The sequence below is a fragment of the Rissa tridactyla genome, chromosome 6 (genome assembly GCF_028500815.1).
Source record: "Rissa tridactyla isolate bRisTri1 chromosome 6, bRisTri1.patW.cur.20221130, whole genome shotgun sequence".
Taxonomy (NCBI): domain Eukaryota; kingdom Metazoa; phylum Chordata; class Aves; order Charadriiformes; family Laridae; genus Rissa; species Rissa tridactyla.
Window position 1 is genome coordinate 18,162,394 of NC_071471.1, and position 27,287 is coordinate 18,189,680.

Sequence of the window (27,287 nt, forward strand, 5' to 3'; positions counted from 1 at the left end):
GGTAGCAATGAAACAGTCTTCTCTACGGACCATCAGTGGGGAGGGTAAGACACTTCGCTGATAGGTTGTGTGGAGAGGATTTGTTGGCTGGCTCCCACTGGTGACCTGGGGAACCGTGAGCTCTGCCAGTGGCCTGAGAGGCAGTAACTGCTCCAGCCGTTGCCCCTTCTCCAGCTTGTTCCCAGGTCACCTCCAGGTCCTTGCCATAGTTGTCTTCATTGAATGATCCTGGTCTGAAGCTCCTCAGCATGTCATTCTTGGGTGAGCCCTTGTCTGGGCTTCACATCCCACTCCCCTGCATCAGGTAGACCTGTCCTACCCATGCTCCTTCGTTCTTCACATCATCTCCTCATCGGACCGACATGAGCAGTTGGTGCAGCTGTCTCTGCTGGTGGTGGCGAATGTTCGTGCTCCTGCTTCCTGGCAGGACACCCTGTGTCAGTGTGCATCGGTGCCCTCCTGGCCATGCTGGCACCCTGGTCTGAGCCACTGCTGCACCGCTCGGCCTGGAGGCACTGCGGGATGGTGCACTGCTCTGCAGTGGTTTAATGGTTTTCTGTTTAACCATAATTAACCTGACAGGCAGGGTTTTTGATCATTATGTTGTAGAGGAGTTGTGGTGGCAAGATTTCTAATTTTGGGATGAATCAGCATTAACAATTAAGCAATAAACAAATATCATTTCTTTTACAAGAACACAGACAGCAGGATGTTTTCTTCTGCCAAAGCAGCCGTCAGGCAATTGGTTATGCTGCAGCTGGGTAAGGTGGGAAGGAGAAATAATTTCTCACCCGTAGAAAGAAGATAAGCCATTAAGTCTCTGCCGGCTGCCAGTGGGAGGGATGCTGAACGACAGCGGAGGCTTGCTGCTTCCAGTTGCCTCCTGGTCCCACTATCTGTGATTACTGGAGCCTGGATGTTACTAAGGTATTAATTAATTCCCTTCAGGCAGATAAACTCACCTGGACTGGTACTAGACGTTCAGCATCCTCCAGTATCTTTCCATACAGATCCTCTGAGGAGGGAAGAAGAATCATTGATAATTTTTACAACATTGTTGTGTGTGAGGGGGTAATTTTGGATCCTTACTTAACCTTGGTGTCTTCCAAGGTATCTTCTCTTCCAGTAACTTGCTGCTAGTATTCCTGGTGGTGCAAACGCTTGCCCCGTGTTGATGAATTTGTCAAGCTTGGGCTCAACCAGAAGGCAAGGAGGCCTGATCGCTTTTGTGCTCATGGCTTGTAGAAGTGCTGAGGATTTGAGCTCTGCGGAGGGATGCTGCCCATCCTGCAGCTGGTGGCTCCCAGCACAGGCTCTGTGCACATCTGGAAGGAGCTGGGCTGCCAGAGGTGCTCCTGAGCAGGCAGTCTTCCTGTCCTGCCGTGGTGAGGGGTGCGTGTCCCCTCCATCCTCTTATGTCCCAGAGATGGTGGGCACTTCTGAGCATCCTGCCCTGTTGGAGCGAGGGAGGGAGCCGGCGGAGAGCTGAGCAGCTCCCTTGGCCCCGGCCTGGCCGTGGTGCCTCTCCCAGCCCTGCGGCTGCCCCAGGCACTGCCACGGCAGAAGCTGCACGCCTGTGGTGGCATCTCTGCCTTCACTTCTCAGTCATGTCTAAAGGCAGACTCGGGCAGGGAGGGGGGAGCCAGAGGTGGATTGCTGTATGTTTTCAAAAGCGATGTCCCTGAAGAAGTGCTGCGTGGTTGGACAACCAGTGTGCAGGGCTTACTCGGCCGCCTGTGCTCCTCTGCATCCCTTTTCTTTCCTGTTTGCATCATTTCTCTGACTTAAACATGCCTTTACTGCAGGCCACAAAGCCTGGTGTCAGCCTGGCCTGCAGCAAGGGGATCCTGCTGCTCAGCTGGGCTTGCTGGCTGGGGATTTCCTAGCCTGGCATGTAAATGTGCTGGGGCTCAGGCTCAGCGTTACTCATCCAGCCTTCCGGTGCTGCCTTACAGCTGTCCTGTGGTCTAGCCTGTCCAAATTTCCTTGCCCAAGGGTGGCTTGCTGTCATGGCTGACCCCTTGCTGGCTGAGGCGGCTCTCAAAGGCGCAGCTAGGCCGAGGTGCTGCTGCTGGCCAGGAGAGGCCCAGGACGTTATTTTTCAGTCTCGCAGCCAGCGCCTTCTGCTTTCTTCCCCTTTGACCCAACCCTCCAAGTGTCATTTTAGTTTCATTATTTCTCACCCGGCGAGAACGTGCACTAGCTGACGCTGGTGGGACCTCAGCACTTGTGGTAAGGCGTTGCATACCTGTGTCTCTTGGCACCGAACAGCACCCGTCTTCTTTTTTTTTTTTTTTTTCTATTTTTGACTCTTCTTGCTTTTTACCTCTCTTTTTTTTTTTTTTTTTTTTATTTTTTTCTATCTTTCTCCATTTCCTCATCACACAAACTTTGTAAAGCCTAAGCTTATCTCTTCCCCACTGCTTTCCCTGCCCTGCCGCAGCGTGCTGCAGTGGGGTACGGTCCTCGGATGGTTCAAGCTGGCAGTAATTTGGGATGGCGGCATATTGGGACCTCTCCTTAAGCTGTGAGCCCTCAGGTTCCCTGCTGAGAGCAGAAAGCTGAGCTGCTGGCCTCGGGGGTGAGACATATGCCAGGCCATGCACATACACTGGAAACTTGCCCAGGGCAGGATAATTACGGAAAGCGGCGTTTTTCGAGCAGACCCTGTGCTCTCACTTGCTGAACAGTCTTGTGATTAATGTCTTATTTAAGAGGATTTTGGGACACGTGCTGCAGTTATGCTGAGTTTCTTTTAGAAGTAGGGGAGAGGTTAGAAAAATAAACTCTGTAAAGGCTTTTTTGTGTTTCCAGCAAGCGTCATCAGATAAGTGCAGTGCATCCTTGCTCCGTTGCATCAGTGTAGGCAGTGGGTTTTGCTGTTGATGGTTCAGTGGGAGGGGGATCTGCAAGAGGGGCTTTGCACATGCATTTATACAGGCTTTGTTGCTGAGATCTCCTTAGGGACCTAGAACTCCAGTGCTAAGGGTGAGTTCTTCTGCCCTGATCTCGGCATTTACCAGCTCTCCCGGACCCTGACTCCTGGTGTTAGACTCTGGGGAGTTCTGCAGGCAGCAGGTCTTCACCAGCAGATTTTGCCTTCAAAATAAGGCTCTGTGTGCAGTTTTACTCAAGCACAAGTTATGTTTAAAGGTGTTGGCGGCTCGGGTGTTGGTCTTACCCAGGACACCTTTGCCTGTGGTGTGGGCGCAGCAGCATCTGCAGGCTCTGTGTGTTTCTGTGTCACTGATGACTTGCTGTGTGGTCCCAGTTGGCGGTTGTAGTCCCCATTTGGGTGGTTTCTGATCAGTCTGATGTGGCTGTCTAACATCTTCCCCTTAATTTCCTTCCTAGGCTAGAGAACTCGATTAAAAGGGAGATGGGAGCATGAAGAATTGCGTGCAGAGCACGGATGTGGTCCCCGTGGTGGCATCTATGACAGATCATACCTGGCAACCTGCTTCTGCCTGGAAGGGTTTGACAGGAACTGCCGTGGACAGTGAAGGAACGTGGAGATGAAGGTGGTGACTATGGCTCTTCCTCTTCTTTTCCCAGCCCCCCTTTTCCCTTTCACATGCCTGCAGCAAGAGCATGGCTGCTGTTGGCATGATGAGGCCACATACGTTCAGACGCACTGCTGTTTGCACTGGGGCTGTCTCGTGTTGCCTGCAGAGTTGGGAGGACGGTAAAGAACATGGGAAGGGTTCTCTGCCATTCCCCTTACAACTATCCTATATTTCTTTTTTGAAGCAAAATAAAACATTTATTTTGCTTCTTGTTGGTGCCCTTGTGGATGTTGATACGTATTGATTATGCTCCAGAGATACCTGTCTAAGATCCAACGATTATTGTGACTTGCATAAAATTAATATCCAGTTATTATTCTGGCTTGCATAAAATTAATTTAAGATACGTGCTGGGGCTCATTTCGGTTAGGGTTTTCTGCGGAAACTGTCTGGGGATATTGCTGGTGGTGCTAAGTTAGAGTAATTAGCTGGCTGCTTTCACAACTGACCTCTGCTGAACATGCCTGAAGTACTTTCATTGTTGGTGCCACTACTTGTCCTTTCTGTCACTCTTCCCCGCCGGCATCCTGCCCCCTGTCATCCCACTGCCAGCTTTCAGCAACTGCCCTCTGGGATGATGAGCTTGCCCAAAAGATCCATACCACGTATTGAATTTTCCTAGAGCTCTGTCCTTCAGCTTTGCGCTTGATTAGTCCAGTAATTGTGTGAATGCTGATACCCTTTGGCATACAATTAGTGTACACCGTAAGGTTTTGATCATGCAAAGCAAGAATCTTGGGCAGCCTGAGCCATTGCAGTGACTGGGAAAGGTGGTAATGCTGGGACCCTGCCTTTTCTCTTGCGCATGGGAAGGCTAACTTGGTAGGTGGCACTTTTAGAGGTGACTGCGAATACAAGTATTGGGTTTGTGCCTGTTTTTATGTGTGAAGAAGGTTTGGGAGGACCTCATTGTATAGCTGCTTCTTTAAATCCTTAGCTTGCTGGCAAAAACCGTGCCAGCTCTTGCTCCCCACTTCCTCCTCTGCTGGAAACATGCTAATCTCCTCTCCTCCACTTAAAACCTGAATCTTTAATACGGAAAATGCACCACCCTTTCTTCCTTTCTGGCCAGGGGAACACTTTTCCCTCCCAGTATTGTATTACCTGTAGCATTGCAAGCTGAAACGCTTGGGCTGGGGTGGTGGAGCTCCACCAGCCTGCCTGCTTGGGGGTGCTGAAATTCCATCCCCAAAGAGGGCAGAGGGCAGCCAAAATTTGCGCAGATGTTCAGACGGAGCGGTATGGGGCCTGGGGAGTGTTGGCAGGAGTGGCAAGGCACTGCTGGAGGTAGGTGAGTGGAAAAGAAAGGGTATGGCACATTGCGTTGGGCATCTTTGGCAGCTGCTCTTTTCATGGGGAAAGAAGGAAACTAAGCTGGAGACAGCTTGACTTCTGGTTAGGTGGGATTTGGGTATAGAATAGAGGATCAAAAAAGCAGCTCCGTCATGGAGCTCCATGCCTGTAAAACTTCTTTTACAGGGGTGGGTTTTAGTTTTGTTTTTCTTCCTTGTTCCTCTGTGGAAATCCTCTGCTCGCTGGACAAAGACATGTCTCAGGGTGTGACCTCAGATGAGCTGGTGCTATGGCATGGTCTTGTGTAGACATGGGAGTCACCCTCTCTCAGGAGGTGTGGGAGCACGGGGCAGCTCTGTGTGCATGTGCAAAGAACAGATACGCAGCAGTGACTGATTACTGTTATTTTGGCCTTGGTTGGATGCCACTCTTCTGGACAGCTGAAGTGTAAGGCCAAGCCAACCTCTCCAGCACAGATTCACTTTTAGTGTAGAGATATCATTTCTCTTAATGTGCTTTGGTAACACGGAACTGAGGGGTTGCCTTCCATTTGTGCCAGGACGAAATCTTTAGACCCTTTTGAAAAAGCTCAGAAGTCTTCCTGTTGAACAGCCAAACCCAATCCCCTGTTACTAAACACGGTTTCAGAGTAGGCAGCCTGGTTAGGCCCGCCTTGTAATATGCAAAGGCTTCTGGGGGAGTTGAATAGTTGAAAACCAGCAAAGTCATGTATTCGGCCTGTAATATCTTTATCTCTTGGCCTGCCCAACCCTCTTGTCAGCAGTTACACTGTTTAATGTGTTAATATCTGAAATGGAAAAGGGGCTTTTCTCTTTCCTCCTTTGAGCACATCTGAAATAGGGAAGTAAAACCAAAAATAGACGCACGCACCCCCTTCATTCCCCAGTGCTCCATCTAGCTGTGTGGGAGCCCCTGACCACTGCTCCTTCAGAAAGCGGCTTGTGGCTGAGCACAGCCTGCCCGATGGAGAAGAGGAACTGTTGATATGTGGGGTCTGGATGGTCGAAGGCGTAGGAGAGAAGAATGGGGATGTGCTTCAGTGTGTTACGTCCAGGTTTAGCAATGGTTCTCTGAGGTGGGTGCCCAGGCCAGCAGAGCCTACTCGGCAAAACCTTGGATCACATACTAAAATACAGTTCCTTTCAATGATAACAGGATGATGCATATGTAATCATATTGTGTAAGATTAACACAGTAGTTAATTCTGTGTACTCGATGCTGAAGTGCCGTGCCAGCCCATCTGCTTTTTTTGCAGCTGTTTTGCATGTGCTTTAGAGATGGCTCCACCAGCCCCATCAGTTTGGGGCAGCTTTCTCTATCAGGAGCTGGCTGTTGGTGCTTGTGGCTCTGTGGCTGCTCTGGTGTCAGCCTGATTCTGTATATTCAAGGCTTCTGCTGTCTTACATGCATGAGGTCCGTGCTGCGGTACACTATGGCAGAAGACACCCATCTTGAACATCGCTTCGCACTTGAAGCATCCTTTGGGACTCATGCATCAGCTCTGAAACATATTGTAAGCAGAAGACATGAGCCCAGAACAGGCACCGCAAGCAGGGGATCTGAGAGAGATGGGAGAAAAGCTGACCGAAAATGTAGATAAGGAAAGAACTTCCAACAAGGAAGGCTTCTGGAGGGTGGGAGGAGGGCTGGAGGTGGGTATACAGATCTCACGAAGGCAGGAGGGCAGCTGCCTGCCACTGCACTGTGGGGAAAGACCATGGAAATTAAGGCATCCCCTTGTGTGGTGCCGATGCTGGACAGGATGTGAAGGACCTTAGGGAAGATTTCCCAGGAGGAGAGTCGTGGAGATGCAGATGCAGCAGGAAGGCACCCGGTTCCTCACGGGTAGCAGGTGTATCCATCTCCATCCCTCCATCTCCTCGCCTCCACGCAGTGCTGTGCATCCTTGGTCTCTTAAAAATAGCTCTTCTACGTACTGCTGCAGTCAGAGGAGCGGTTTTGTCAAGCGCTAACCACCAGCGCTGCCGTGCGAGTGTTTGATCAGGCAGTGCAGAGCACGGCGCTTTCATCTCTCCCGGCAGCAGCGTCACCCTGGCGAAGTCAAAGGGTTCAGGGGAGCCAGCCCCTCTCGGCGAGCGCGTGGGAAGTTTCCGCTCGGCTTCCCTGCTCTCACACAAATGGTTTTACACTTCTTTGGGCTGTAATCTGCCGAGATCTCTGAAAAGAGCACTCGTGTTTGGTTCAGCTTGTAAAGACCTCCCAAAAAGGGCATGGGAGGTTAGCTGCAAGTGTACTCATTTCTGAAGTGGTGATGCTCCATCCTATTGGAGATGGCTACAGATAAAGCCTTACAGAGATCCAGACAAGATAAGGCTTTATACACAACTCAAAGTGAGAGGAACCTACCTAAAAACTGGGGCAGGCTTATATTTTCTACCCCTCTACTTTAGGGAAAAAAAAATTGAAAATTATTGTTCCTAACAGACTCCAGAAAATATTCATCAGGCTGATGCATTTAACTAGTGATTTCTATATTTAATAACGTCAGAAGGAGGAGGAAAAATTCAAAGATGACTTGTACAAGTAATTTCCCTTGAGGACATAAAACCCTGACCTATATGTGTGTTGGACAGCTTATGAAAAAGCTTTTATTTCAGCAATATCAATTTCTCATTGTATCCTGAATGCATTATTACATAATTCAAACATAGGTGGTAATAGGTATTTAAGTACATACCTATGTGTATTTATTATATATTGGAGAGAGAGACACATTTCAGTGGAAGCAGAAGAACTTTGGCTGAATTGGACTGATTCTTGGAAATAAATTAAAAAACCAAACAATAAAGAGCACTGAAATGTAAATTAATAATCCCAAAGTAGCGTGAGAGGGCTTTGCTTCTCGGTCACTTTTCTTTGCTTTGATATTGGAGTGTTGCGTCCCCTTCTACGTGGGAGGAGATGCTTTAACCAGCATACCTCCAGGGCTTGGGGGTTCTCTGCCAGCTTCGCCTCAGGGGCTACTGGTATGATGGCCTGAGGATGGAAAAGAAATTGTGTTCCTCCTGTCAGGAAGACCCCAGGACAGCCAGGACTGTGTACCTTCAGATGCCTGTGCAAGCTTAAAGCATGGTGTTGTAGCAGCCGAGCTCCCGTCCGGAGGAGCTGGAGGGGGAGATCATGGAAAGGAGAGTGAGGTCCACCGCTGGTAAGGATTGCTGCGGCAAGAAGAGGGAGAAAAGTGGAGATGAAGCTAGGATCAGCTCCCACAAGACTATGGTGGCATTCCCAAGTAATAAAAACTTGTCCCTTAAAAGCATACTGGAGTGAAAGTAGGCAGATTTGTTTGAAGAAAATGAATGAGTAACTTTAACCTAAGGCTTGATCTAAGCCAGATCAAAAGTCAACCTTGTTTAAAGTTCAGTGAACTTGAAGCCCAGTGCTTTTCCACTTTGAGCTTGGGTCAGATGTTGAGCAGCAAGAAGAAATGGCCTTGTCTCAGATGAATTGGGCATGTGTGAGATGGGACGAGATCACCCTTGCAGTCTTCAGCGCTGTGCGGGAAGTTACAGTGTGTGAGACTGCTGCTGTGTGGAAGTACCCTTTCTTGCTTTAAAGCAGTTAAGTGTGGTGTCACCCCCCCCTGTGGCATCCTGTGAGTCCACCCCAGCAGCTGGCAGCCACCGCCGGGGGTGGTTTTGGCATTTGTACTTATCCATGCAGTCCATCGAGGCCTGTTATTTTAAGAGATGACTGTAAATAGTGTTTGCTGCACACCCTCATCTTGGAGGGAAGTTTTGCAGTATTCTGCACCTTCTACCTGATTTGTAAACGTTTGTTTCAACCGAATGCCAAGCGTTTGGTGCTGGAGTGCAGTTTCCTTCCTTGGGGTGGGGGAAGCCCCAGTGAGGCACTTTGGCCTTCTGCGTCTGGGCTGTTGAGGTGTTACTTAGAATCACAGAATTGTTAGGGTTGGAAGGGACCTTAAAGATCATCTAGTTCCAACCCCCCTGCCATGGGCAGGGACACCTCCCACTAGATCAGGTTGCTGAGAGCCCCATACAGCCTGGCCTTAAAAACTTCCAGGGATGGGGCTTCCACCACCTCTCTGGGCAACCTGTTCCAGTGTCTCACCACCCTCATGGTGAAGAACTTCTTCCTAACGTCCAATCTAAATCATCCCATTTCTAGTTTTAATCCATTCCCTCTAGTCCTAGCATTACCCGACATCCTAAAAAGTCCCTCCCCAGCTTTCTTGTAGGCCCCCTTAAGATACTGGTAGGCCACTATAAGGTCTCCTGGGAGCTGCCTTTCCTCCAGACTGAACAACCTCAACTCTCTCAGTCTGTCCTCATAGGAGAGGTGCTCCAGCCCTCTGGTCATCCTCGTGGCCCTTCTCTGGACACGTTCCAGCACGTCCATATCTTTCTTGAGTAGGGGCTTCAGAATTGGACGCAGTACTCCAGGTGAGGTCTCACAAGAGTGGAGTAGAGGGGCAGAATCACCTCCCTCCACCTGCTGGCCGTGCTTCTCCTGATGCAGCCCAGGATACGATTGGCTTTCTGGGCTGCTAGTGCACACTGACGGCTCACGTTGAGCCTCTCGTCCACCAGGAAGAATTGTGTGGATTTGGGCATTAGGCTTCCTGATTGAGAGTGGTGCAGCCTAGATTTGATTAACATTGAGTTCAGTGATGTAGTTTGGGTCAGGAGTGCGCCCTTGGAGCTGACCTGCTCATCGCCCCCAATCTTATTGTGTTTCCATCCATACTGAGAAGCAATTTCCGATCAAACAGGGCTTGAGTCAGGTGAAACCCAGCAAAAAGAAGCTTTCCGAGAATGGTCTAATATCTAGTGGTTGCACCAGCTGCTTGGTTTACTGCATTTCTCAGCAGCAGGACACCAACAGAAGTCCTAAGGAACATCCCCTCCGGCTCCCCTGATTTTTTTTTTTTTTTTTACATGTGCTTTTTTGAGCTTCCCTTTAGGATTTACTCAGTGAGGAAGATGAAGTCGGGCTTGGCAGTGCTATGACATGGCTGACCTGAGGACAAAGCTGACTGATATAGTAAAATGCTGGAAGAACGTCAATATTTAAACAGAACCAATTTGTGATGTTATAAAAAGAAAAATTGCGGTACAGATAAACCTGGCTTTCTCTTGGGGCGTGAATTCTCTGTATTAATGCTGTTACATGTGTGCTTATCTCGGGGCCCTCCAGCTGCTGTGTGGTAGGAAATGGCTCCATTTTCAGCAGTTATGTTTAGAAAACAAGGTGGGAGTGAGGAGTGGAGTGTTGTACCTAGTAATGGAAATTATCGGTGGTTGAGAATGGCCTCGTGCAAAGCCATTCATCCTAGGCATGACAGGTGCCTGACTTCTATGTTTGGGGGGAGTTCCCTTCATGAAAGAAGAAGTCTGGTGTCTTTGTGGCCAGGTGGCAGTGAGCAGACGAGAAGAGAGCTGCATGCTTGTGTGCAGGATTCAAACTCTTGGCAATAACATCCCCCTCCCGTATCTCATCCCTCCTCCCATATCTCAACCCTTCTCCCAGCAAAATGCTGGCTGGTCCTGGGGGGCAGGCAGGGATCTTTCATTGCTCTGGGGGCTGAGAGGACTCTTTTAGACCATACAAGAGCTCTCTAAGACTGCTGAAATATGTTGTACTAAAAGCGATATCGAATGGAGGAGATACAAAAATGTCTGGGGCCTCCTTTACTGCTTTAGGGAGTAACTTATGTTTTTGTTGGAATCATCTGCCTAGATCTCTTCCTCAATGCAGGAAGTTGCTACCTGGGTTTGATGAAAAACACATCTGTGCTGAGATTCATTGGTCGTCTTGCTTTTTTTTCTCCCCCGCTACTTTCTCAGCGAGCCCTGCGCACGCCGCTGGTCCCGGCTGTCTGCCATGGGCCAGACTCGCACGCTTGACCCCTGCTGGTGTCCTGCTTTGAGCCACACAGGACTAATTTCTCTTCTAATGCTTGGGGTAACTGCACTCTTAGAAGACTCTAGTTGTCTGAATTTGTGAAAATATTTACTTTATAGCCAGTTATGGTATGTGGGACTTAAGGTCTCAGTGTTTTTGAGCCTTTCCAGGGGCAGGGATGAGGAGGAGCAAGAACCAGGTACCTGACCCAAGTAGGCCAACAGGATTATTTCATACCATGAATGTTGCATTCAGTCACATTCAATATAAATTAGAAAGGCTAATAAATTCTAATGGCTGCCATCTTTGTGCCAGTAAGGAAGTGCCACAAGGTTGGTATCCTTCATAGTGGAGACACAAGTGTGCCTGAAACTTCTGTGGCCTTAAATACCAGTGGGGAGAGAGCAGCCTGCTTCAAGGGGAGGCGTGTGGTTCAGATCCATGGCAGATCCATCTAGTTGCTGTTTCCAAGCTGTGCTGCCAGACTTATATCTAAAGCACCAACCATAGGAAGCGAGTGATAGGTTGCTTGGGGACAGGAGCTGGGTAGTGCTTTCCAGGCTTTACACCTGCTTTTCTGATAGTGGAAAAAGCAGGCTGAAACCACTTAGAGTAGGAGATATTAGGGTGGAGAGACACTAAAATGGCCTTTATAGCCTTTTTGGCCTCTCTGAACTTCAGTAAACTAAATGTGTTCCAGTTACACCAGCATGGTCTTTTCGTCCCTCCAGCAACCGTGTAGATTTGTTGCGCTTCAGACCACTTCATGTCATGCCCGTAACCACACTAATCTGTCACTGGGATGCTTTCAGGGTGTGCTAAGTGGGGAAGAAAAAGAAAATTCTTTGAATAGCTTGTACCTGGTACCATGGAGCTGCCAGACGCATGGCATGCTCTGTGTGGGAGCTTACAGCTGGAGCCGGTGCTTGGCTGTGCCTGGTCCTCCATCCCACTGAAGGGTGGGCATTGCACGCCGTTCTGCTCCCACAAAGCATCGTCTCTGCCGGTTCCTTAAGGAGAGGACATAGTTTTGGGTTTGGGTAGGAGGAACCATTGAACCTATTTTCCTTTCCCTAAGGGTCTGGGGTGGGGTGCTGAGAGAAGAAAATAGCAAGGAGGTTTTAAATGACAGCTCTATCAGGAAAGTTTCATTAATGTTTTCTGTTTTTATAAATACATATGTGAAACTTTAAGGAGGAAGGCGTGTATTAAGCTCTTTAAATGTCTTTAAATATATCTAGGTGCCCAGATTTGTGCCATACTTTTATATTGCCTGTGATTCATAAAATTGAATTTTATTCAGGCAAGGTCCCTTCCCTGGTGGTGACCTTGTGGTCTTATTGACAGTAGATACATTTGAAGTGATGCTACAAGGGGATCATTTTACCAGATGAATAAATCAGACGTGTTTGAAAAACAGAGCAGCGCTTGCTGTTGTTAAGGTCTGAAGTCCAGCCACGCCATGAGCTCCCTGCACGGCGATGTGACTCGCTGACATGCCTTGGCAAACACGGTATTTCATGTCTGCTACCGCAAATATTTTGACTTCTGTGAACCTGGCTGTTGCTTTAACAGAGAGGGATATCCAGGACTTTGGGGTACGTGTATTCCTGCGTCCCTGCTGCCTCGGCTGCTCTGCTGCAGCCCAACACTGAACTTGGACCAGGGCTTCCTCGACAGCTTGTGTTGAGTTATACCCGGCTTTCCTCTGGTCATTTCGGTCTCGGTTTAAGCAGTGGAACCGGTGATGCGTGGTAGAAGTGGTATCAATTTAGCTTACCTAACACCGTGGTTATGGAGAGCAAAAGCAAGCATTTTGGGTTTGTGGAAAAACATCTGGTTATTGTAATGTGGGTTTTTTTCCACCTCCTTTTCTGTCAGAGGCAAAATAGTTAACTGTAATTTTTATGTTTCCATTTGTCTTCAACGTCTCAAGTTCCTTGCATAGAAAGGAACTATTTTGATTTTTGGAGATAAGTACTTGAAGTGCTTGTTAAGTAATTTTTCTTACCATTTCTCTGAAAGTTATTTGCTTTGATGGGCTCTGATTGGTGTCCATTCTAATATTCTCTTTATTGCCATTGGGATGTGCCTTTTTCTCTTAGCACCTGGTGCTTTTTGATGAACACTCTTGACATCTGTCTCTTACATGAATCAGTATGTATTTCTTTGTGAAAACCAGTTTATTTTAAAGGTAATGCAAGAAGGGTTTTGCTTAACGCAGAGGGGTTTGAATAGCGCTTCCTGAAGTCAATGGTCAGAATTCCCATTTTGCTTCTGTCCTCCAGTGAAGTTGGCGTGGTGGCACACCATTCTCGAGTGCCAGCCCTGCCATCCCTGAGAGGGATGAGCTATGGGTATGAAGAGGAGAACCAAACCTCAGTAGTGCTGCTGGACTGAAAACAAGCAATGGTAGATGCACAGTTCTGCAAGTTTATTTCACTGTCTTATGTTAAATTGTATTAGATCCTTCGCTGAGCAAGTTGTAAAGAGTTACGGGATTGGCCTTGAGGAGATGGGAAGACATCATGCCCACCCATAAAAGGTTGGTGCCAGAGAAATATTATCCGGAAGGGTAGCGTAGCTGCAGCTGGCACAAAGTGTATTTATTGTCCTGGGGCCTTGGAATACCAATTACATGTCTTAGCGCACAGTGATATTTGCAGAGGCATGAAGTGTTGACCTGTCACATACCACTAATTTAAAATAAAGAAGCACTGCCCTCTCATTTCGAAAGATAAACGCCACAGAGAAACACATGACTGGGAAGAAGTAAGAAGTGATTTGTTTGATTTGAAGGCATAACGTTCCATGTAAAGTAAATAGTCCTAAATCAGTGATCACATCCTGGTCTTTAAAGTTGGGGGGCTGGGGGGGAATTTTTATTGTTGGCTTCAGTGTGGGAATGGTAATGATAAGCCATGATGCTGGTGGGTCTGGGTGCGGGAGGAGAAGCAGCGTTTTGGGGGAATTGGTGCCGTTTGTGCATAGCACGATGCACTTCCTTTCTCCTTCTTCAACATGAACATGAAGTTGGCAACTTTAGAGATTGAAAAGGTTTGTTACCAGCAGCGGTCTCCAAATACCTTGCTGAGTGAGGCTGCCAGGGGCACCATGGAATGGCTTCTGTGTGGAACTGCACTCTGAAGGCTCTGTGGTGGCTGTCTGACCACATTGCAGTGGGAACATGCTGCCAGAGCCCAGGGCTGGCCTGGCGCATGCCGGCACCCCACACAGGTGGGTTCTCTTTCCTGTCCATTACTAGTAACAAGGAATATTCAGCAGGCATCTGTCCACAGGGTAGGAAACGAGGTTTTGTAATGGAGAGGTGCTGATCCCACCAGCCGAGAGCTTGGTCCTGTTCTGGAGCTTGTAAACACTCCATCCCTCCAGGCAAGTAACCGACCAAGCAAGAAACACGTATATGGTGTTCTCCACCATGGCATGCTCTGATAATTATTTTTTCTTGTCCTAAAAGTTAAATTGTCCTTCCATTTTCATGCACCTGCAAAGGACCCTGCTGTAGCCCACTTCTCCTTTAGCTGGCAGGGTCAGGGACTGTTACTGCTGGCCCAGGGCGATGGTTAGAGCTTGTGGCTTTGCAGAAGAAGATCGTTTTTTTGGTGTTAACAGCTTTCCTGACAGGGTTGGAGCGAAGGGCAGGGATGCGATACACTTGTCGGAACTGAAAGTCATCCCTCTGAGGATGCCAGTCTCTGAGCAGGTGGGCAAAGGGACGGGAGGACCATCCCTGTTACAGTCACCAGCCATTACAGCAGCGTGGCAGGGCTGCAGCACTGCTTGTTGAATCTCTCTCTTGGTACGTCGATGTTGAGGATGGTCCCTGCACCTGTGTGTTGGTGTCTGCTCCTGGTCTGGAGAGGAGCACAACAGCAAACAGAGTCTTGGGAAAGCTGCTTCTCAGCCCTGTGGGTGCTGCTGGGTGTACTGCTTCTTGCTGCAGCCATGACTGCTGGCATGTCCTTAGCTAGGTGGCTTACCTGGTTCAGATGCCCTGGAGCGGGTTTGTCATCGCCTGTGTCATACTTGTTAATGTGAAGTGGTTTATTAGAGCTGAGCTCCAACAGCTCCGAACATGCACTTTGTTTAAGACCGTGCCCTGGTATCGGCTGGTCCTGGACCAGAGCTGTGCAGGCACCCCATTGGGATGGCGGCGGCTGAAGATGGGAAGCCGTGACAGCGCAGGTCACTTCTTGCCTTGGGTCTCGGTGGCTGTTAGTGACCGTGCGGCTCTGCAGGTGCCCAGCAGAGCGTGTGCAGTGAGTGAAAGCAAAACTGCTGCTTTTTAGTTAGGGCAGAAAGGGGAGGCAGTGAGCTGCTATGCAGAGCCACCCTCCAAAAACAACAGGGGACCTCAGGAAAGAGGGGGAATAAAGGGCTGACACAGCCAGAAATGAAGGCTTCTGCCTTTATTGAATCCCAATGTTTGTTGACAACGCAAAACCAAAATGAAACACATGCTTAAACTCTTTCCCCTGTGCCCCCTCCCCAGACCTCCCTCTCCTGTTCTGGAGGATTTTTTTCAGCTGCGACAGCAGGATATTTTTTCTGGCACGTGCAGAGATTTTTAATGCAGGCAGCACTAATAGAATGATTTATTTCATTAGCAAGTGACTTGTACAGCTGCTCCTCAACGCGTCACCTGAAATGTAACCATGTTCCTTACTTAAAACACTTATTTTCCTCATTCTCCATGTAAAAATTCTTCATTCACCACCTTTTATTTTGTTCTGTTTGGTGGCATTGGAAGCATGTACTTAAGTGTATGGCTCAACAGATGTTTTATTTTCATAGCACAGTTACATTTTGGAAAAAACCCAAGAATTGGTAGAAGTGAGTCGTCTTTGTTTATATATTTACAAAATTGAAATGCACACAGTTAAATTAACAGGCTAGGCTAAATAGTGTATCAGAGAGATCTTCTGAAACGCAGCTCCGGAGGGATAGATCTTTAGCTTTAACAGATACGTTATCACCTTTCATCTGATGTATAGAGTACATGAAAAATACAACTGCTTCACGCAAAATGGCATGATCAGAGTTTGTTTAAAACCATAAAGGCTCTTGATATTTATTTTTTTTCTCCCAGGACAGGAATAGGGAATTTTAAGAGCAAATGTGGATTTGGTGTTACTTCTGGAATCTTTTTTTTTTTTTTTTTTCCTCCTTTTCAGATTCCTTGGGTATGTTGTTTTGAATGGAGGAATTCCTGCCCCACGCCTCCATGTCTTTCCCCTTTAGGTATCCTCTTTTCACACACTTCCATGTGAACTCATTCTGCCTCTGCTGCCAGCCACAGCGTTCTTCACAGGCGCTTTACAGAGGGTCCCGAGTGGAGGAAAGGGTTAGTACTGAGCATGTACAAAAGAGGGATAAAAAGGTGTAGTTGAAATATAAAATGTTCATATGGGGGAGTATAAAAACATTAAAAAATACACCAGCAAAAGCTGGGAACAAAGTTTTACTGCTTTGTATTTGGGCACGGCACAGTTGTGAGGACAGATGGAGATGCATAAATGAAGGAAACCTGGAAAGAAGTGTAAATGCTCTAAGTTTAAATATGAAATCGTTATCACGTTACGCAAAAAAAAAAAAAGACTGAGGAACAACTTGCTAAATTAAAAAGCTTTTGTGCGTACAGGGGCAAAAAAACTTCAGGTGAGTGATGCTGATGTATGAACGGAGAGACCAGTGAGAGACACGTTCAAACAGGTGGATGCGATCCCTGCGTGGGCCCATCCCGAGGGGCTGCATCTCTCAAATCATCGTTTAAATTAAATTAAAGGTGTTATTTGAGGTGATAGCATTTCAGAGGAATACTGGTGGGACGCATTGCTTCAGACAATAAAAATAACTAACACCTGTAGAATATGTAAGAATTAATGGAAAAGTCTCATCATCTGTTTGCTTAAGAGTCACGTTTCAAATCTATCTGCCTGTTTCCTCTTCTTGCTTTTGGAAGTTGGTGAACCTGGAGAGAGAGAAACAGCATGCTTGAATTGTCAAGATTTTGGTGACATTGCTCACCAAGAGCGTCGGAAAAAAAGAAAAAAACCAAACGTAACCTGTTGTGGGATGAGAAGGTTCCTGTCCTGGATAAGCGACTGCCTAGCGGGTAGGAAACAAAGCGGTCAGGTTTCACAACATCACACAAGTCCCACAGGGATTTGCTGCGAGATCTCTGCCGTTTAGCAGCGATAACAGATCTTTAAAGGAAAGGAGGAAGGGGCAGGTTATGGGCTTGGCTGGCTTTGTCTTCAGAGGGACCAGAGACAACGCCGAGCAGCTGCAGAGGGATCCGGCGATCCTGAGTGTCTGGGCAGTGCAACGGCAAAGGAAGCCTGCGCCAGCAGGGGTATAGTCATATTTTATTCCTGCCCCTCCGCCCTGTGCTGGGGACAACTCTCAGTGAGTCAGTGCTGCTTGCAAAATATCCTGCAGTCATTACCGACAGCCTCGAGCTCAGGGCTTAGAAACGGTCGAGAGGGGAAATAGAAGTGGGAGGAAGTTTTTTTGGAAGGAGAACAAAGCAGCCCCGTTGTTATTTTGCTGACGGACTGCGTCGCCTGAGCGTGTGCAGCCGGGGTGTCCCGGTGTGCCTGCCTCGAGGGATGGCCGCGGGCTGCTGGCAGTGCTGCGGAAAGTTGAGCAAGACGGTCGGAGGTATGGAAAAGCTGCTGTGCAAGGAGGGATTGGAACAAGCGGGACTCAGCCTGGAAGAGCAACAAGTGGGGAAAGGATGGTGTTAGGAGAGGTGGTGCGACTACGAACAACGTGCAGAAAAACAAAGGCAGAAGGATTACTATCGGTGCGATGGGGTTTGCCGGTGCGATGGGGTTTGCCAGTGCGAAGCGGAGAGAGGAGGGGTTGGTTCTGCGTGGTGCACAATTGCAGAATTCATTGCTTCAGGCTGTTTGGGAAATGTGAGTGGTTTCAAGAAGCAATTAAATGTGCAGAGGATGGGCTTTGGTACAGCTGATGACACAGCTTTTTGGAAGCTATGTGCATGAACTGGAAGAGAAATATATTCATATGTTTGTCCATACTTACATGGTTTCTCTGTGTATCTGTTGTCGGTCGCTATAGGAGACGGATAAGCGCTTGATAGACTTTTTGTTTAACGAGGTGAAGACACTGTTAGCAGTTTTAGGGTAAATCTGCTGTGGGTTGTGTAAACGGGGATTGCCCCATGTTCTCTGCCAGGGCAGTGCTGTCTGCAGCTCCCCGGGTGGGCAGCAGCATCTGGGACGCGAGAGGTGACTGGGCTTTAGAACTCTCTGCACTTTGGTGATTAAGACTTGAGTCCAGTGAGATGCTTGGACAATAAACGTTAAGTATAAGAGTGTGTGGGCAGGATATAATTCCCTGACCACCTTGGAGATACTGCATCACTCACTTGTTCTCTGCACAGGATTAATTTACCCCCAGAGGACTTGCTGTGTGGGCGTAGTCTGCCTGCCGGCTGGCCAGCACTGCACCCCACAGCCACGTCGGGCTCTAGGTTTGAAGAAGGCAGCAGCTGTTTGTTTAATTATTTTTACAGGTTTGGGGGATGGTTTTTTTGGTCCTTTCTTTCATAGTACTCATAGCTGACACCTTGTGCCTTGTGTAGGTGATACATTTCCTCCAGAAGAGCCCATTTGTACTAACCGCTGTGATACAGAAGTGCGTGCTTACCTAAAGGTGTGGGAAGAGAGCCCCACTTGTGGGCTATCCTACCTTGCCTGGAAGAGCAGCTGCCTTCCTGCTCAGCAAGGGATCCGTGGCAGAATGCTTGAGGGGGACCTCATGTTAGGACACTACTTGTGCAAATAAAATAAAATTGTGTCATGTGAAGTAGTAATAATAATTAAACTGCACCGCAGTTAAGCCCTGGTGAACAAAAGGTGCCTTGATTTGTTGTGGGCCTGCTAAAATGTACTTGCTTGCACAACCTACATTACCAACTTACGAATCAAAGCAAAATAACTGTTTGCGTTGCAGCAGCATGCACAGTCGTCAAAGGTAGGGATCATGTTGTGCTGAGGTGAGTTTTCCGGGTCCTTTGTGTAGTCTGGGTTAGAGGGGAGGTGTTGTGACTTGTTGGGCATCCTCTGCCGTGCGGCATCGGGAGGAGCGTCCCAGCAGGAACTTGCAATGAGCTGTAAGGTTTTTCCACCACGATGAACCTGCCACTCCTGTGGATTATCCTGGCCCTGGGAAACAAAAGCTGACAGTATTGAGGTGCGCCTGCTATCACCTACACCTCAGGAGAAGCTTCTGAAGTCAAAAACATGTCAGAGCCCTCCAGGGACCAGAGCGAACTGCTCTGCTCTGTGGGGCAGCCAGGGCACCTCCCATGGTGTGGAGGCTCTGTCCTGCCCGCACAGAAGATCTTGGTTGAGTTTCCTGGAAGCCAGACCCTCATCTTGTGTAAAGAAGAACAACGTCAGTAAAGTCAGGTAGGGAGGCTGCAGGAATCATGGTTGGAGAGAGGTGTCTCAGAGTTTTGTACTAAGCTGACGCTGGACAACTCTGTTTTGGTTTTTCTCTCTCTTGATTTGGAAAACATTGCTGTCCAAGTGTGGTTTGCCCGCAGAGCCTCTGACAGCGTGGAGGCTGACTCAGTGGTGCTTTCCCCTTTAGCAAGTGGCTTTTGCACTCTCCTGCCTTGATGTGTCTCTGTCCCCGAGGGCAGCAGGCAGACCTGGAGTGGGATGGACCACCGGGGTCTCCATCTGCGGAGGAGCTAGGGGAGAGGCAGGGGTGGTGAGAGCATCTTGCAGAGACCACAGCAGGAGAGGAACTGTAAACAGCATGGGGAACCTTGCGTTGACTCCTCAGCAGAAGAGCGTGCCACGATGTCCTGCATCTCCTCCTGACATCCCCCCTTTCCCCATGCTGCCCTACCTCGGTGTCTGAAACCATACTGGCCAAAAAGACTTCAGCATGCCTTTCTAGCGCTTGCTTCTCAAGCAAATGAAAAGTGAGATGGTCTGTCAAGGCAGAGGAGATTATTTCAATAAAAGCTAGAATTACTTGTGCTCCTTGAATCTTTTTTGTTGTTAAGAACTGGAGGTAGAACAATGTTTGCTTTTTAATTGTGGGGTACTCTGTAAGAAATCAAGTTGAGTTCCTTAATAGAGTTAAAAGAAAATATAAGCAGACAGCATTAGGATGCTTTAATAATTTAGTATTTAATCCTGTGAAGGGTAGTATTTGTAATTTAGCTTATGTGGCATTGTACTGACTCAGAGTTCCTGCAAAAGCAAGCTACTTCTTGAATTGTATAATACTGAAATCTCCCTTTCTTCTGTTGCGTTTCCTTGGTAGAGTGAAACTGTAAAATCTAAAGTACATTTGACTATTTTGTGAGGACCTGTGGTTGTATGCTGTAAAGCAACTTTTCATATGACTCGCTCCAAAAAAGCTAGGAGTCTTCTCTGCCACTGCGTTTGAGGAAGAGTGCGTGATAATCACCCAAGAATAGGCAGTAAGATATTTCCCTAGGAAAAGTTAGCTTTTTCTTTGTTTTCCCCTGTTCATTATGTTAAGCATCAGCATTGGGATTTTTCCTTCAACGTATTATGGGTGAATCCACTGCTCAGAGCCTTCACCATGGAGAAGGCTGTCAGAGTGGTGGGAGCACACAGCAGACAGCCTGCAAACCAGTTCCTGCTTTAGCTGAGAGCGGATTTCAAACCAAGAAGGAAGATGCCCATTTTGAGTGGGCATTTAAGCAGTTAGAAGACTTACGTTGTGTCATTGTGTTTGCTGCTGGCCCTGCCATGCCTGGGTATCAGATTTTGTAGGACTGCAGGGCTTATCTGAGGAAATACTTGCTCATTCCCAGAACCATGAGGTTCTTCCATAATAGGGTGTTTTTTCTTTCCCTCTTTTTTTGCAGGTGTTTCTTGAACTCTTCAGTGCGTCACAGAACTGTTGTGTTTTGGGATATCCTGCTTAAACCCTTGGAAGAAAATCTGCCAACAGCTAAAAATGACTTGAGTTGGAGAGCTGCTGCTTTATCCCCAGGTAGTGTGTTGGTAGCTCAGTAACTTTGCAATACCACAATTAGCGCAGATTGCTTTCAGCAAGTTGCTCAAGGAGGGAGTTGTCACTAGGGTCTCTCTAGAGTGGCCAGTGATCTGCATGTGTTTGTCTCTTGAGGAGCACTGGGGTACCTGCTGTGTCTATACTGTCTCCATGTTCTTGGACACATCCTGGAGCAGCCACGCAGGGAAATGAGCAGTGCCCTTCTGTCTTCTGTGGTCCAGTGTGCTGCTCATGAGGTGTTTATGCCTCGGCATATGTTTCATCAGCTCCTTTCATCAGCCTTTTTGGCACTCCTCCTATAATTGCCCCCTTTTATAACATGATGGGAGCTGGAGGTGTCTGCTAATATGAGGTAGCACAAAAGAGGACCTGTACAACAGGATCTGCCTTTGCTTTCTCCAGGGGTATCATCCCTACAGCAATGTTTGCCAGGTTAATTTATGAACCTAAACATGCCTCAAACCCTACGGTGGATTAATTGGCTCCCAGCAGCTGTTTAGTGAGGCTTCATGTTGGGAGTGCACACAGCCCACTGCAGGCTTGCAGAAGTGTCCTGTGAAGTCACCAAGTGTGTCAGTACCAGGCTGGTGAAACTCCCCCTCTTCATGAACTCATAGCTTTGGGTTTTTTTCCACAAATATATGCCTTATTACGTGCTTCATTAGTGTTCATGCCTCTGAGGGCCCCTTGTCCACATGCAGATACGTATTTATATAAACACATGCCTGTGCACACAGCTGTGACTGAGATGTGTTCCTCTCTCCCAGGACCAGCTGCCTGCCCGGTGTTCAGTGTCCCCTTTGGATGCACCATACACTATGGTTCACATCAATGTGTTGAAAAAATTCATGTGTGTTCTTGTGGTGATCCTGGTAGCTCTGACTGTTTGTCTGTGGAGAGAGACCAGAAGAAGCTACTATGTTCCTTTCAAGACCGAGAGTGATGATTTGCAGGTTCACAGGACTTCAGAAAAATGGAACCCGCTTAAATCACAGGGCCTTTTCCATGAAGCAGCCAGTGAATTGGGTCAGATACCCAAAAATTGGTTTAGTAACCACAACAAAGTAAAAGGCAGCACCTCTGGAACAGCCGAAAAGTCCAAGAAAGCAGCAGACTCTGTGAAGGTATGGGATAAAGACAGTTCATCCAGAAACCTCATACCCAGGCTGCAGAAAGTCAGGAAAAACTACCTGTCCATGAACAAGTACAATGTGACTTACAATGGGAAGAGGAATGCTGCTAAACTCAGCCCAGAAAAGCTGCTCTGCCAGCTACGGGACAGGGTGAATGTGACCATGATAGAGGGATCGGATGGTCCTTTTGATACCTCTGAATGGCAGCAATACCTACCAGGGAAAAGCCTCAATGAAACAGTGGGCCGCCTGGGTCGCTGTGCCGTTGTGTCCTCAGCAGGGTCTCTGAAATCATCTCACCTGGGACAAGAGATAGGTTGGTATCTTTCTATTAGCATAAAGTCAAGTAACGTTGTTTTATAAAAATAACCTACTGTCATGCGCTTACCAGTAAACCTCTGGTGTGGTCACAAAGGTGTTCAAAATAAATTGAAATATTACCCTTAAACTTCTTCTAAAGGTAGTGAACATTACAGCCTGGGAGGAGATGGGAGTAATGGTCAGATATTCCCTTCCTCTGTACACACCGCACAGTGTAGGCTGCCTTATGATGCCCTAGATCACAGGGCCTGTGAGCCTTAGAGCTTGGGCAGACCAAAACAGGCAAGCCCCAAGGGAGTGGAAGGGTTGAGTTGAGGGATGGGCAGGTAGTTCTATTCCATCCAGTCCTTTCAATTTTCTGGTGATGCATTGGCATCACCAGAGGGTAGCGCTAATACTGGATACCAGAGAGAGATCTTTGTTACTCAAGTGTTTGTTTCTTAAGAGGGTTTGGGGTGGGTTGAGTAATTGCCAGTGTGCTCATTGCACAGGCAACGGTCAGAAAAATTTTCATTCAGACAGACTTATTGAGAGAAGAAGTAAAAGAAAATGCTAATGGGGAAAAAAGCCACTGGACACAGCCCTGAGCAATCTGCTGTAGTTGACCCAGTCTTGAGCAGAGGGGCTGGGCGCAGACAATCTTCAGAGGTCCCCTCCAACCTCAGTGGTGCTGTAACTCTTGCTCATGGGTTTCCAAAAGTGGCAGTGCTTCATTCTGAACCATAAGGCAGTGCCTGAGTTTGAGTGGCCCAGAAGACCATGGGAAAACTTGACAGGGCGTAATTTTATCTCTTCTTTAGACAAAGTTTGGTGGTGCTTTGCAAAGTCTTATCTGACCGTATTTATCTGAGGTTAATGAATAAATGTTGAAGTGTTGTTCTCATACTGTGGATTATAAAGAAGCATGTTTTGATACCAAAGCATTTTGTGCCTTTAAGAAAGCAGCATGCAGCAGAAACCAGGGATTTTGTGCATGGTAGAAAACTCTCCCATGCCTGCAGTTCCCTCAGTTTTTGCTAAACTGCAGCTTCACTGAAGGGGAAGTTTTAAAGCCTAGGAGTTTTCTCTCCGATGGAAATTGGTGGCAGACTTTGGTGTGTTTGCAAGTTGTCTGTTTAATCAGTTCGCTTTGGCCTGCACTGAGCTGCAAGTGAGTAGATGGATAGCTTTTAATCCATTATTCATGGACAACTTGGGCAAAGCCTTCAGAATTGTAATCCCTAGGTGCTCGTGGGAGGGTCAGGGTTTTGTTCTGGTACTTGCTCAGAAGGTCGCCCCTAAACTCCTCTGTGGTCCACAGGACAGGTGGGCAGGTGCTAGCATGAGGTTGAACAGTCTGAGGTGTGTTAAAATGCTATGAAAGATGTGATGAAAAAGACAGTGGTGGCATGAACCAGGATAGCATTGCCTCCTGCTAAAAATTACAGGGGGGAGTTAGTTGATGTCATTGTTTCCACCTCTTTAGGAATGTTTGAGGCTAGGTGGGTCAAGACTTGGGAAGCCAATTCTGACTTTTCCTTTGAGTACCTGCGTTGGCTTATTTAGGTGCCTCCTGAAGTTCAGTAAAGGTTTCCACAGAAGTGACCTTCTGTTGAACACCCTCCCCTGACACAGCTGGCTTCCGGCCAAGAGTGTCTCTCGTAGACTCCAGCGTACTGATAAAACTGCTCGTTCCTCTGTAAGGAGACCCTCTCAAGAGCTGAGGGATGGTGTTTATGGCATGTCGTAATGCAGTCCTGGATTCAGGATTGGAGCAGCCAAGAAGTGCAATGGGCTGCGCTCTGGCTGCGGCACAGCTGAGAGGACGTCAGACATGGAAAGCCATTTCATTGTTCCTACGGTCGGTCGCTTGAGCCTGTCCCTGAAACTGAAGCACCAGTTTGTTCCAGATCACAAGGGATGGATGCTGGAAAGGTCACTGGGTAATGTGCCTGAGGCGAGTGCCATTAACCCCTTGCTGGTGTCCCTGGCTTGTGTTCCCTGTGCTTGGGTCGCAGACTTTAACCTTTCTGCACAAGCAGTCATCTCTGCTAGTGATTCTGCAGAGTTTTGGACACTTGCAGGGAGAATATCGAAGGATTCAGGAGTATTCAGTGTATTTATGTATGATTTTTTTCCCAGTTTTGACCTGCCATATTTCCATGTAGGAAAAGCCGTGGCTTTGTTGGAGAAATAAAGCAGGGGGGTTGGAACTAGATGATCTTTAAGGTCCTTTCCAACCCAAACCGTTCTGTGATTTCTGTGAAATGTGCCAGAAAGGTACTGCACCTGACAGGCTTAAAATTAAGCATTTGCCTAGATAAGCACAAGGGATTGCTGAATTATTATTCCTTCAATGGCCAGGAAATATTTGTTCTGTGTAATCACATTAAGATATCAAATGAGCAATTAGTCAATGTAAGAGAGGCAGAGCAGAACAGGAAGAAGCTTGTAAACAAGCAGCTCTTCTCTTACTGGGCTCTTGGTGTTATTGGAGGTTATGAATTGCCAGTGAAAAATCTGATGTGGGAAATACCGAGCGCAGCACAACCTCCTGGAGACAGCGGGCTTCAGAGACCCAGCTACACTGCCTCTGCAGTCATTAAACACCCTTTTTAAAATGCAAATTCAGGGTGTAATGACGCTTGGTGTCTGGATGAAGTTATACAGGGAAATTATAACCCTGTACTCCGCTGATGCAAGGTAGGACATGGAATTGAGGGTCTGTAGCGGTAACTACAGAGCCGCTTCTCAGCGTGGACACGTTTGTTTGGTTTTTTTTCAGAAACATCACCTTTCTGGGTTTGGTGTGTTGCTTTGCAAGGGCTCTAAACAAGATCCACTTGTCTATGAGAATAAAGTAGCTGAGAAACTAGTCTTTGCTGCCAGCAATTGCTGATCCTTCAGTATTGCTTGTGAGAACACCCCTGTTTTCAAGAAAATGATCTCAAAAAGACCCGGTTCTGGACCAGGCCAGCCCTTCTGCCCTGGCTGGGGACTCGGCAATTCCCCACAGCTGCTGTGACCTGTGGAAGTGTGGCCTCAGTGTGAAGGCAAGAACTTGTTCCTGCTCCTCTAACTCAACGCCTCTGGTAACATGAAAGGTTTCCTATCCAAATCTAACCAGTAGAAGTCAGGGTGCCAAGGTGACGAGCACAAATGCCCTCTGTGCTGCAGCAGCAGCCTGGCTCTGTGGCATTCCGGCAGTGTGGCCGGCTGTGCCAAGGCAGAGGAGGGTGCTGGAGGAATGCTGTGCTGTCCTAAGAGATGATGCCAGCAGAGGAAAATGCCGTGAATCCCAAGGCATGTAACAAGCTGTGCCTGTTAAATGCACAGCAGTGGTTTTATTTCTGTAATGTAGGAGGTACGCTGGCAGGCTGAAGTCGGCTTCACTTTCCACTGTGGTTATTATACGTGTTTGTCAGGCTGGTCAGCCTCCAGGCTGCTAGAGAGGACGCTGGCTCACCGTTATTTCCCAGTTCCTTAGTTTGTGGCCAGCCACATGGTAATTGAATTCTGTATTGGTCTATCTCCTGGTAAAGTGTTTGGAAGGAAGACGAGGGAGAGGGAAGGAGATGCTGCGCTCCTCTGTGCAGAGCAAATGCTAGGGCTGCTCTTTCAGACGGCCAGTGGATTGTGGTTTAAAAAAGTGGATTGTTACAAGTGTGTTGGTTATGAAGTTAGACTAACAACTTCTTCCACAGAATCTGGCTTGGTATTTCTAGTTGTTACGTGGAAAGCCAAGGACTAGCCAGATTGCATTAGAAGCACAGGTGAATAACCTATTACACATCTCTTCTGTCACTCAAAAAACAGTTGTTAGCTCATGGGTTTTCACTCTGTTTTGCTTTCAGACAGCCACGATGCCGTCTTGCGATTCAATGGGGCTCCTACCAAGGGGTTTCAAGAAGATGTGGGGCAAAAGACAACAATTCGCCTTGTGAACTCCCAGGTAGGTCTGACGAACTTGTGCCGAACGGGCCAAGCATGGCAGAGCTGCGTACCTCCCCTCTGCTGCCATGTAACAAGGTTTGAAGTTTCTCAAAGCAGCAGCAGGAGCTTGGCCATCCTCTTCAGAGGCAAGACATGGAGCTAGCTTGTAACCAGTTTCCCTAGTTCATTTTGGGTTTGTTCTGAAGTATGCCCTTGCTTCTTGTGCGAATGTTGTTTTCTGCTCTTTCTGCTCGCCATCCCCCCTGGCCGCCATGCTCTGTGCTGCTGCATCTCAATTCCCCCTGCGTTAAACCACCAGTCGGATGTGGGACAGTTTGTTCTTTCTGAACCGATCTGGTTTTAGCAGACATATCTGGCTGCCGACACCTTTTTTCCTCAGCCCTGTTTGACCTCTCCATTTTTTTTTATCTTTCCCTTCTGTGTGTATTTTTATGATGTCATATAGGTGTTATCACTTAAGAAAACTTTCTCTGGAGGATGCGCCCTTTGCCAAACTCACTGTGATATGAAGTAATTTACTAGCAAAACCATGTACATGACCTGTGTGGCACCAGGGTTATCTGCACAGGGAGGAGGGTAACTGTGTGATGGTACAGCTGTAATACAGCAGTAATAACTGTCTGTGCGGATCCTCTTATTTTGGACCAAGTGTCGTTACAGCCGTGTCATTATAGTGCTTCTGTTCTCCATGCAGATCAGCCTGCAGCCATGGGTGATGTTTTTTATTTGCCACCATCCCCTCTGAATGGAGACACCAGCTTAGAAAATTTCAATTACAGGGAGAGCGTAATGGTTGCAGTTTTTGAGACTAAAGTTAACTAAAACATGCTAAATGTGCTAAATGGGAGAAAAGATGCTCTCCATGTGAATCGTGCAGGAGTCTCTCTGCTGGAGTTTCCAAGCCAAACAGCTCTTATTGCAGTCCCTGTTATCTTCAGGGATCACTGGAGTGGGAGCCTGGTTTTCTTCCGTGTTTTCATTTGCACTTTTAATGGTTCGGTGCTGTTCTAGTCATGGCGACATCATTTGAACGTTCTTGTTAGTGGGTTTGCCTGATTGTGTTTTGTTTTTAGCT

General features: G+C 47.7%; 1 protein-coding gene across 4 annotated transcripts in view; it reads left to right on the forward strand.

Moving 5' to 3' along the window:
* The window catches only part of ST6GAL1 (ST6 beta-galactoside alpha-2,6-sialyltransferase 1), a 46,604-nt gene that overhangs the window by 11,451 nt on the left and 7,866 nt on the right, over positions 1 to 27,287 (forward strand). For 2 of the 4 annotated variants that reach the window (XM_054205559.1, XM_054205558.1), the window contains exons 2-5: positions 3,355 to 3,521; positions 20,677 to 20,804; positions 21,593 to 22,274; positions 26,113 to 26,210. In XM_054205559.1, coding sequence (XP_054061534.1) covers positions 21,644 to 22,274; positions 26,113 to 26,210 — 729 coding nt within the window. In that variant the 5' untranslated portion in view covers positions 3,355 to 3,521; positions 20,677 to 20,804; positions 21,593 to 21,643. Of the gene's footprint in view, positions 1 to 3,354; positions 3,525 to 20,676; positions 20,805 to 21,592; positions 22,275 to 26,112; positions 26,211 to 27,287 lie in introns of all 4 variants that reach the window. The other 2 variants (XM_054205560.1, XM_054205561.1) reach the window with 2 other exon arrangements.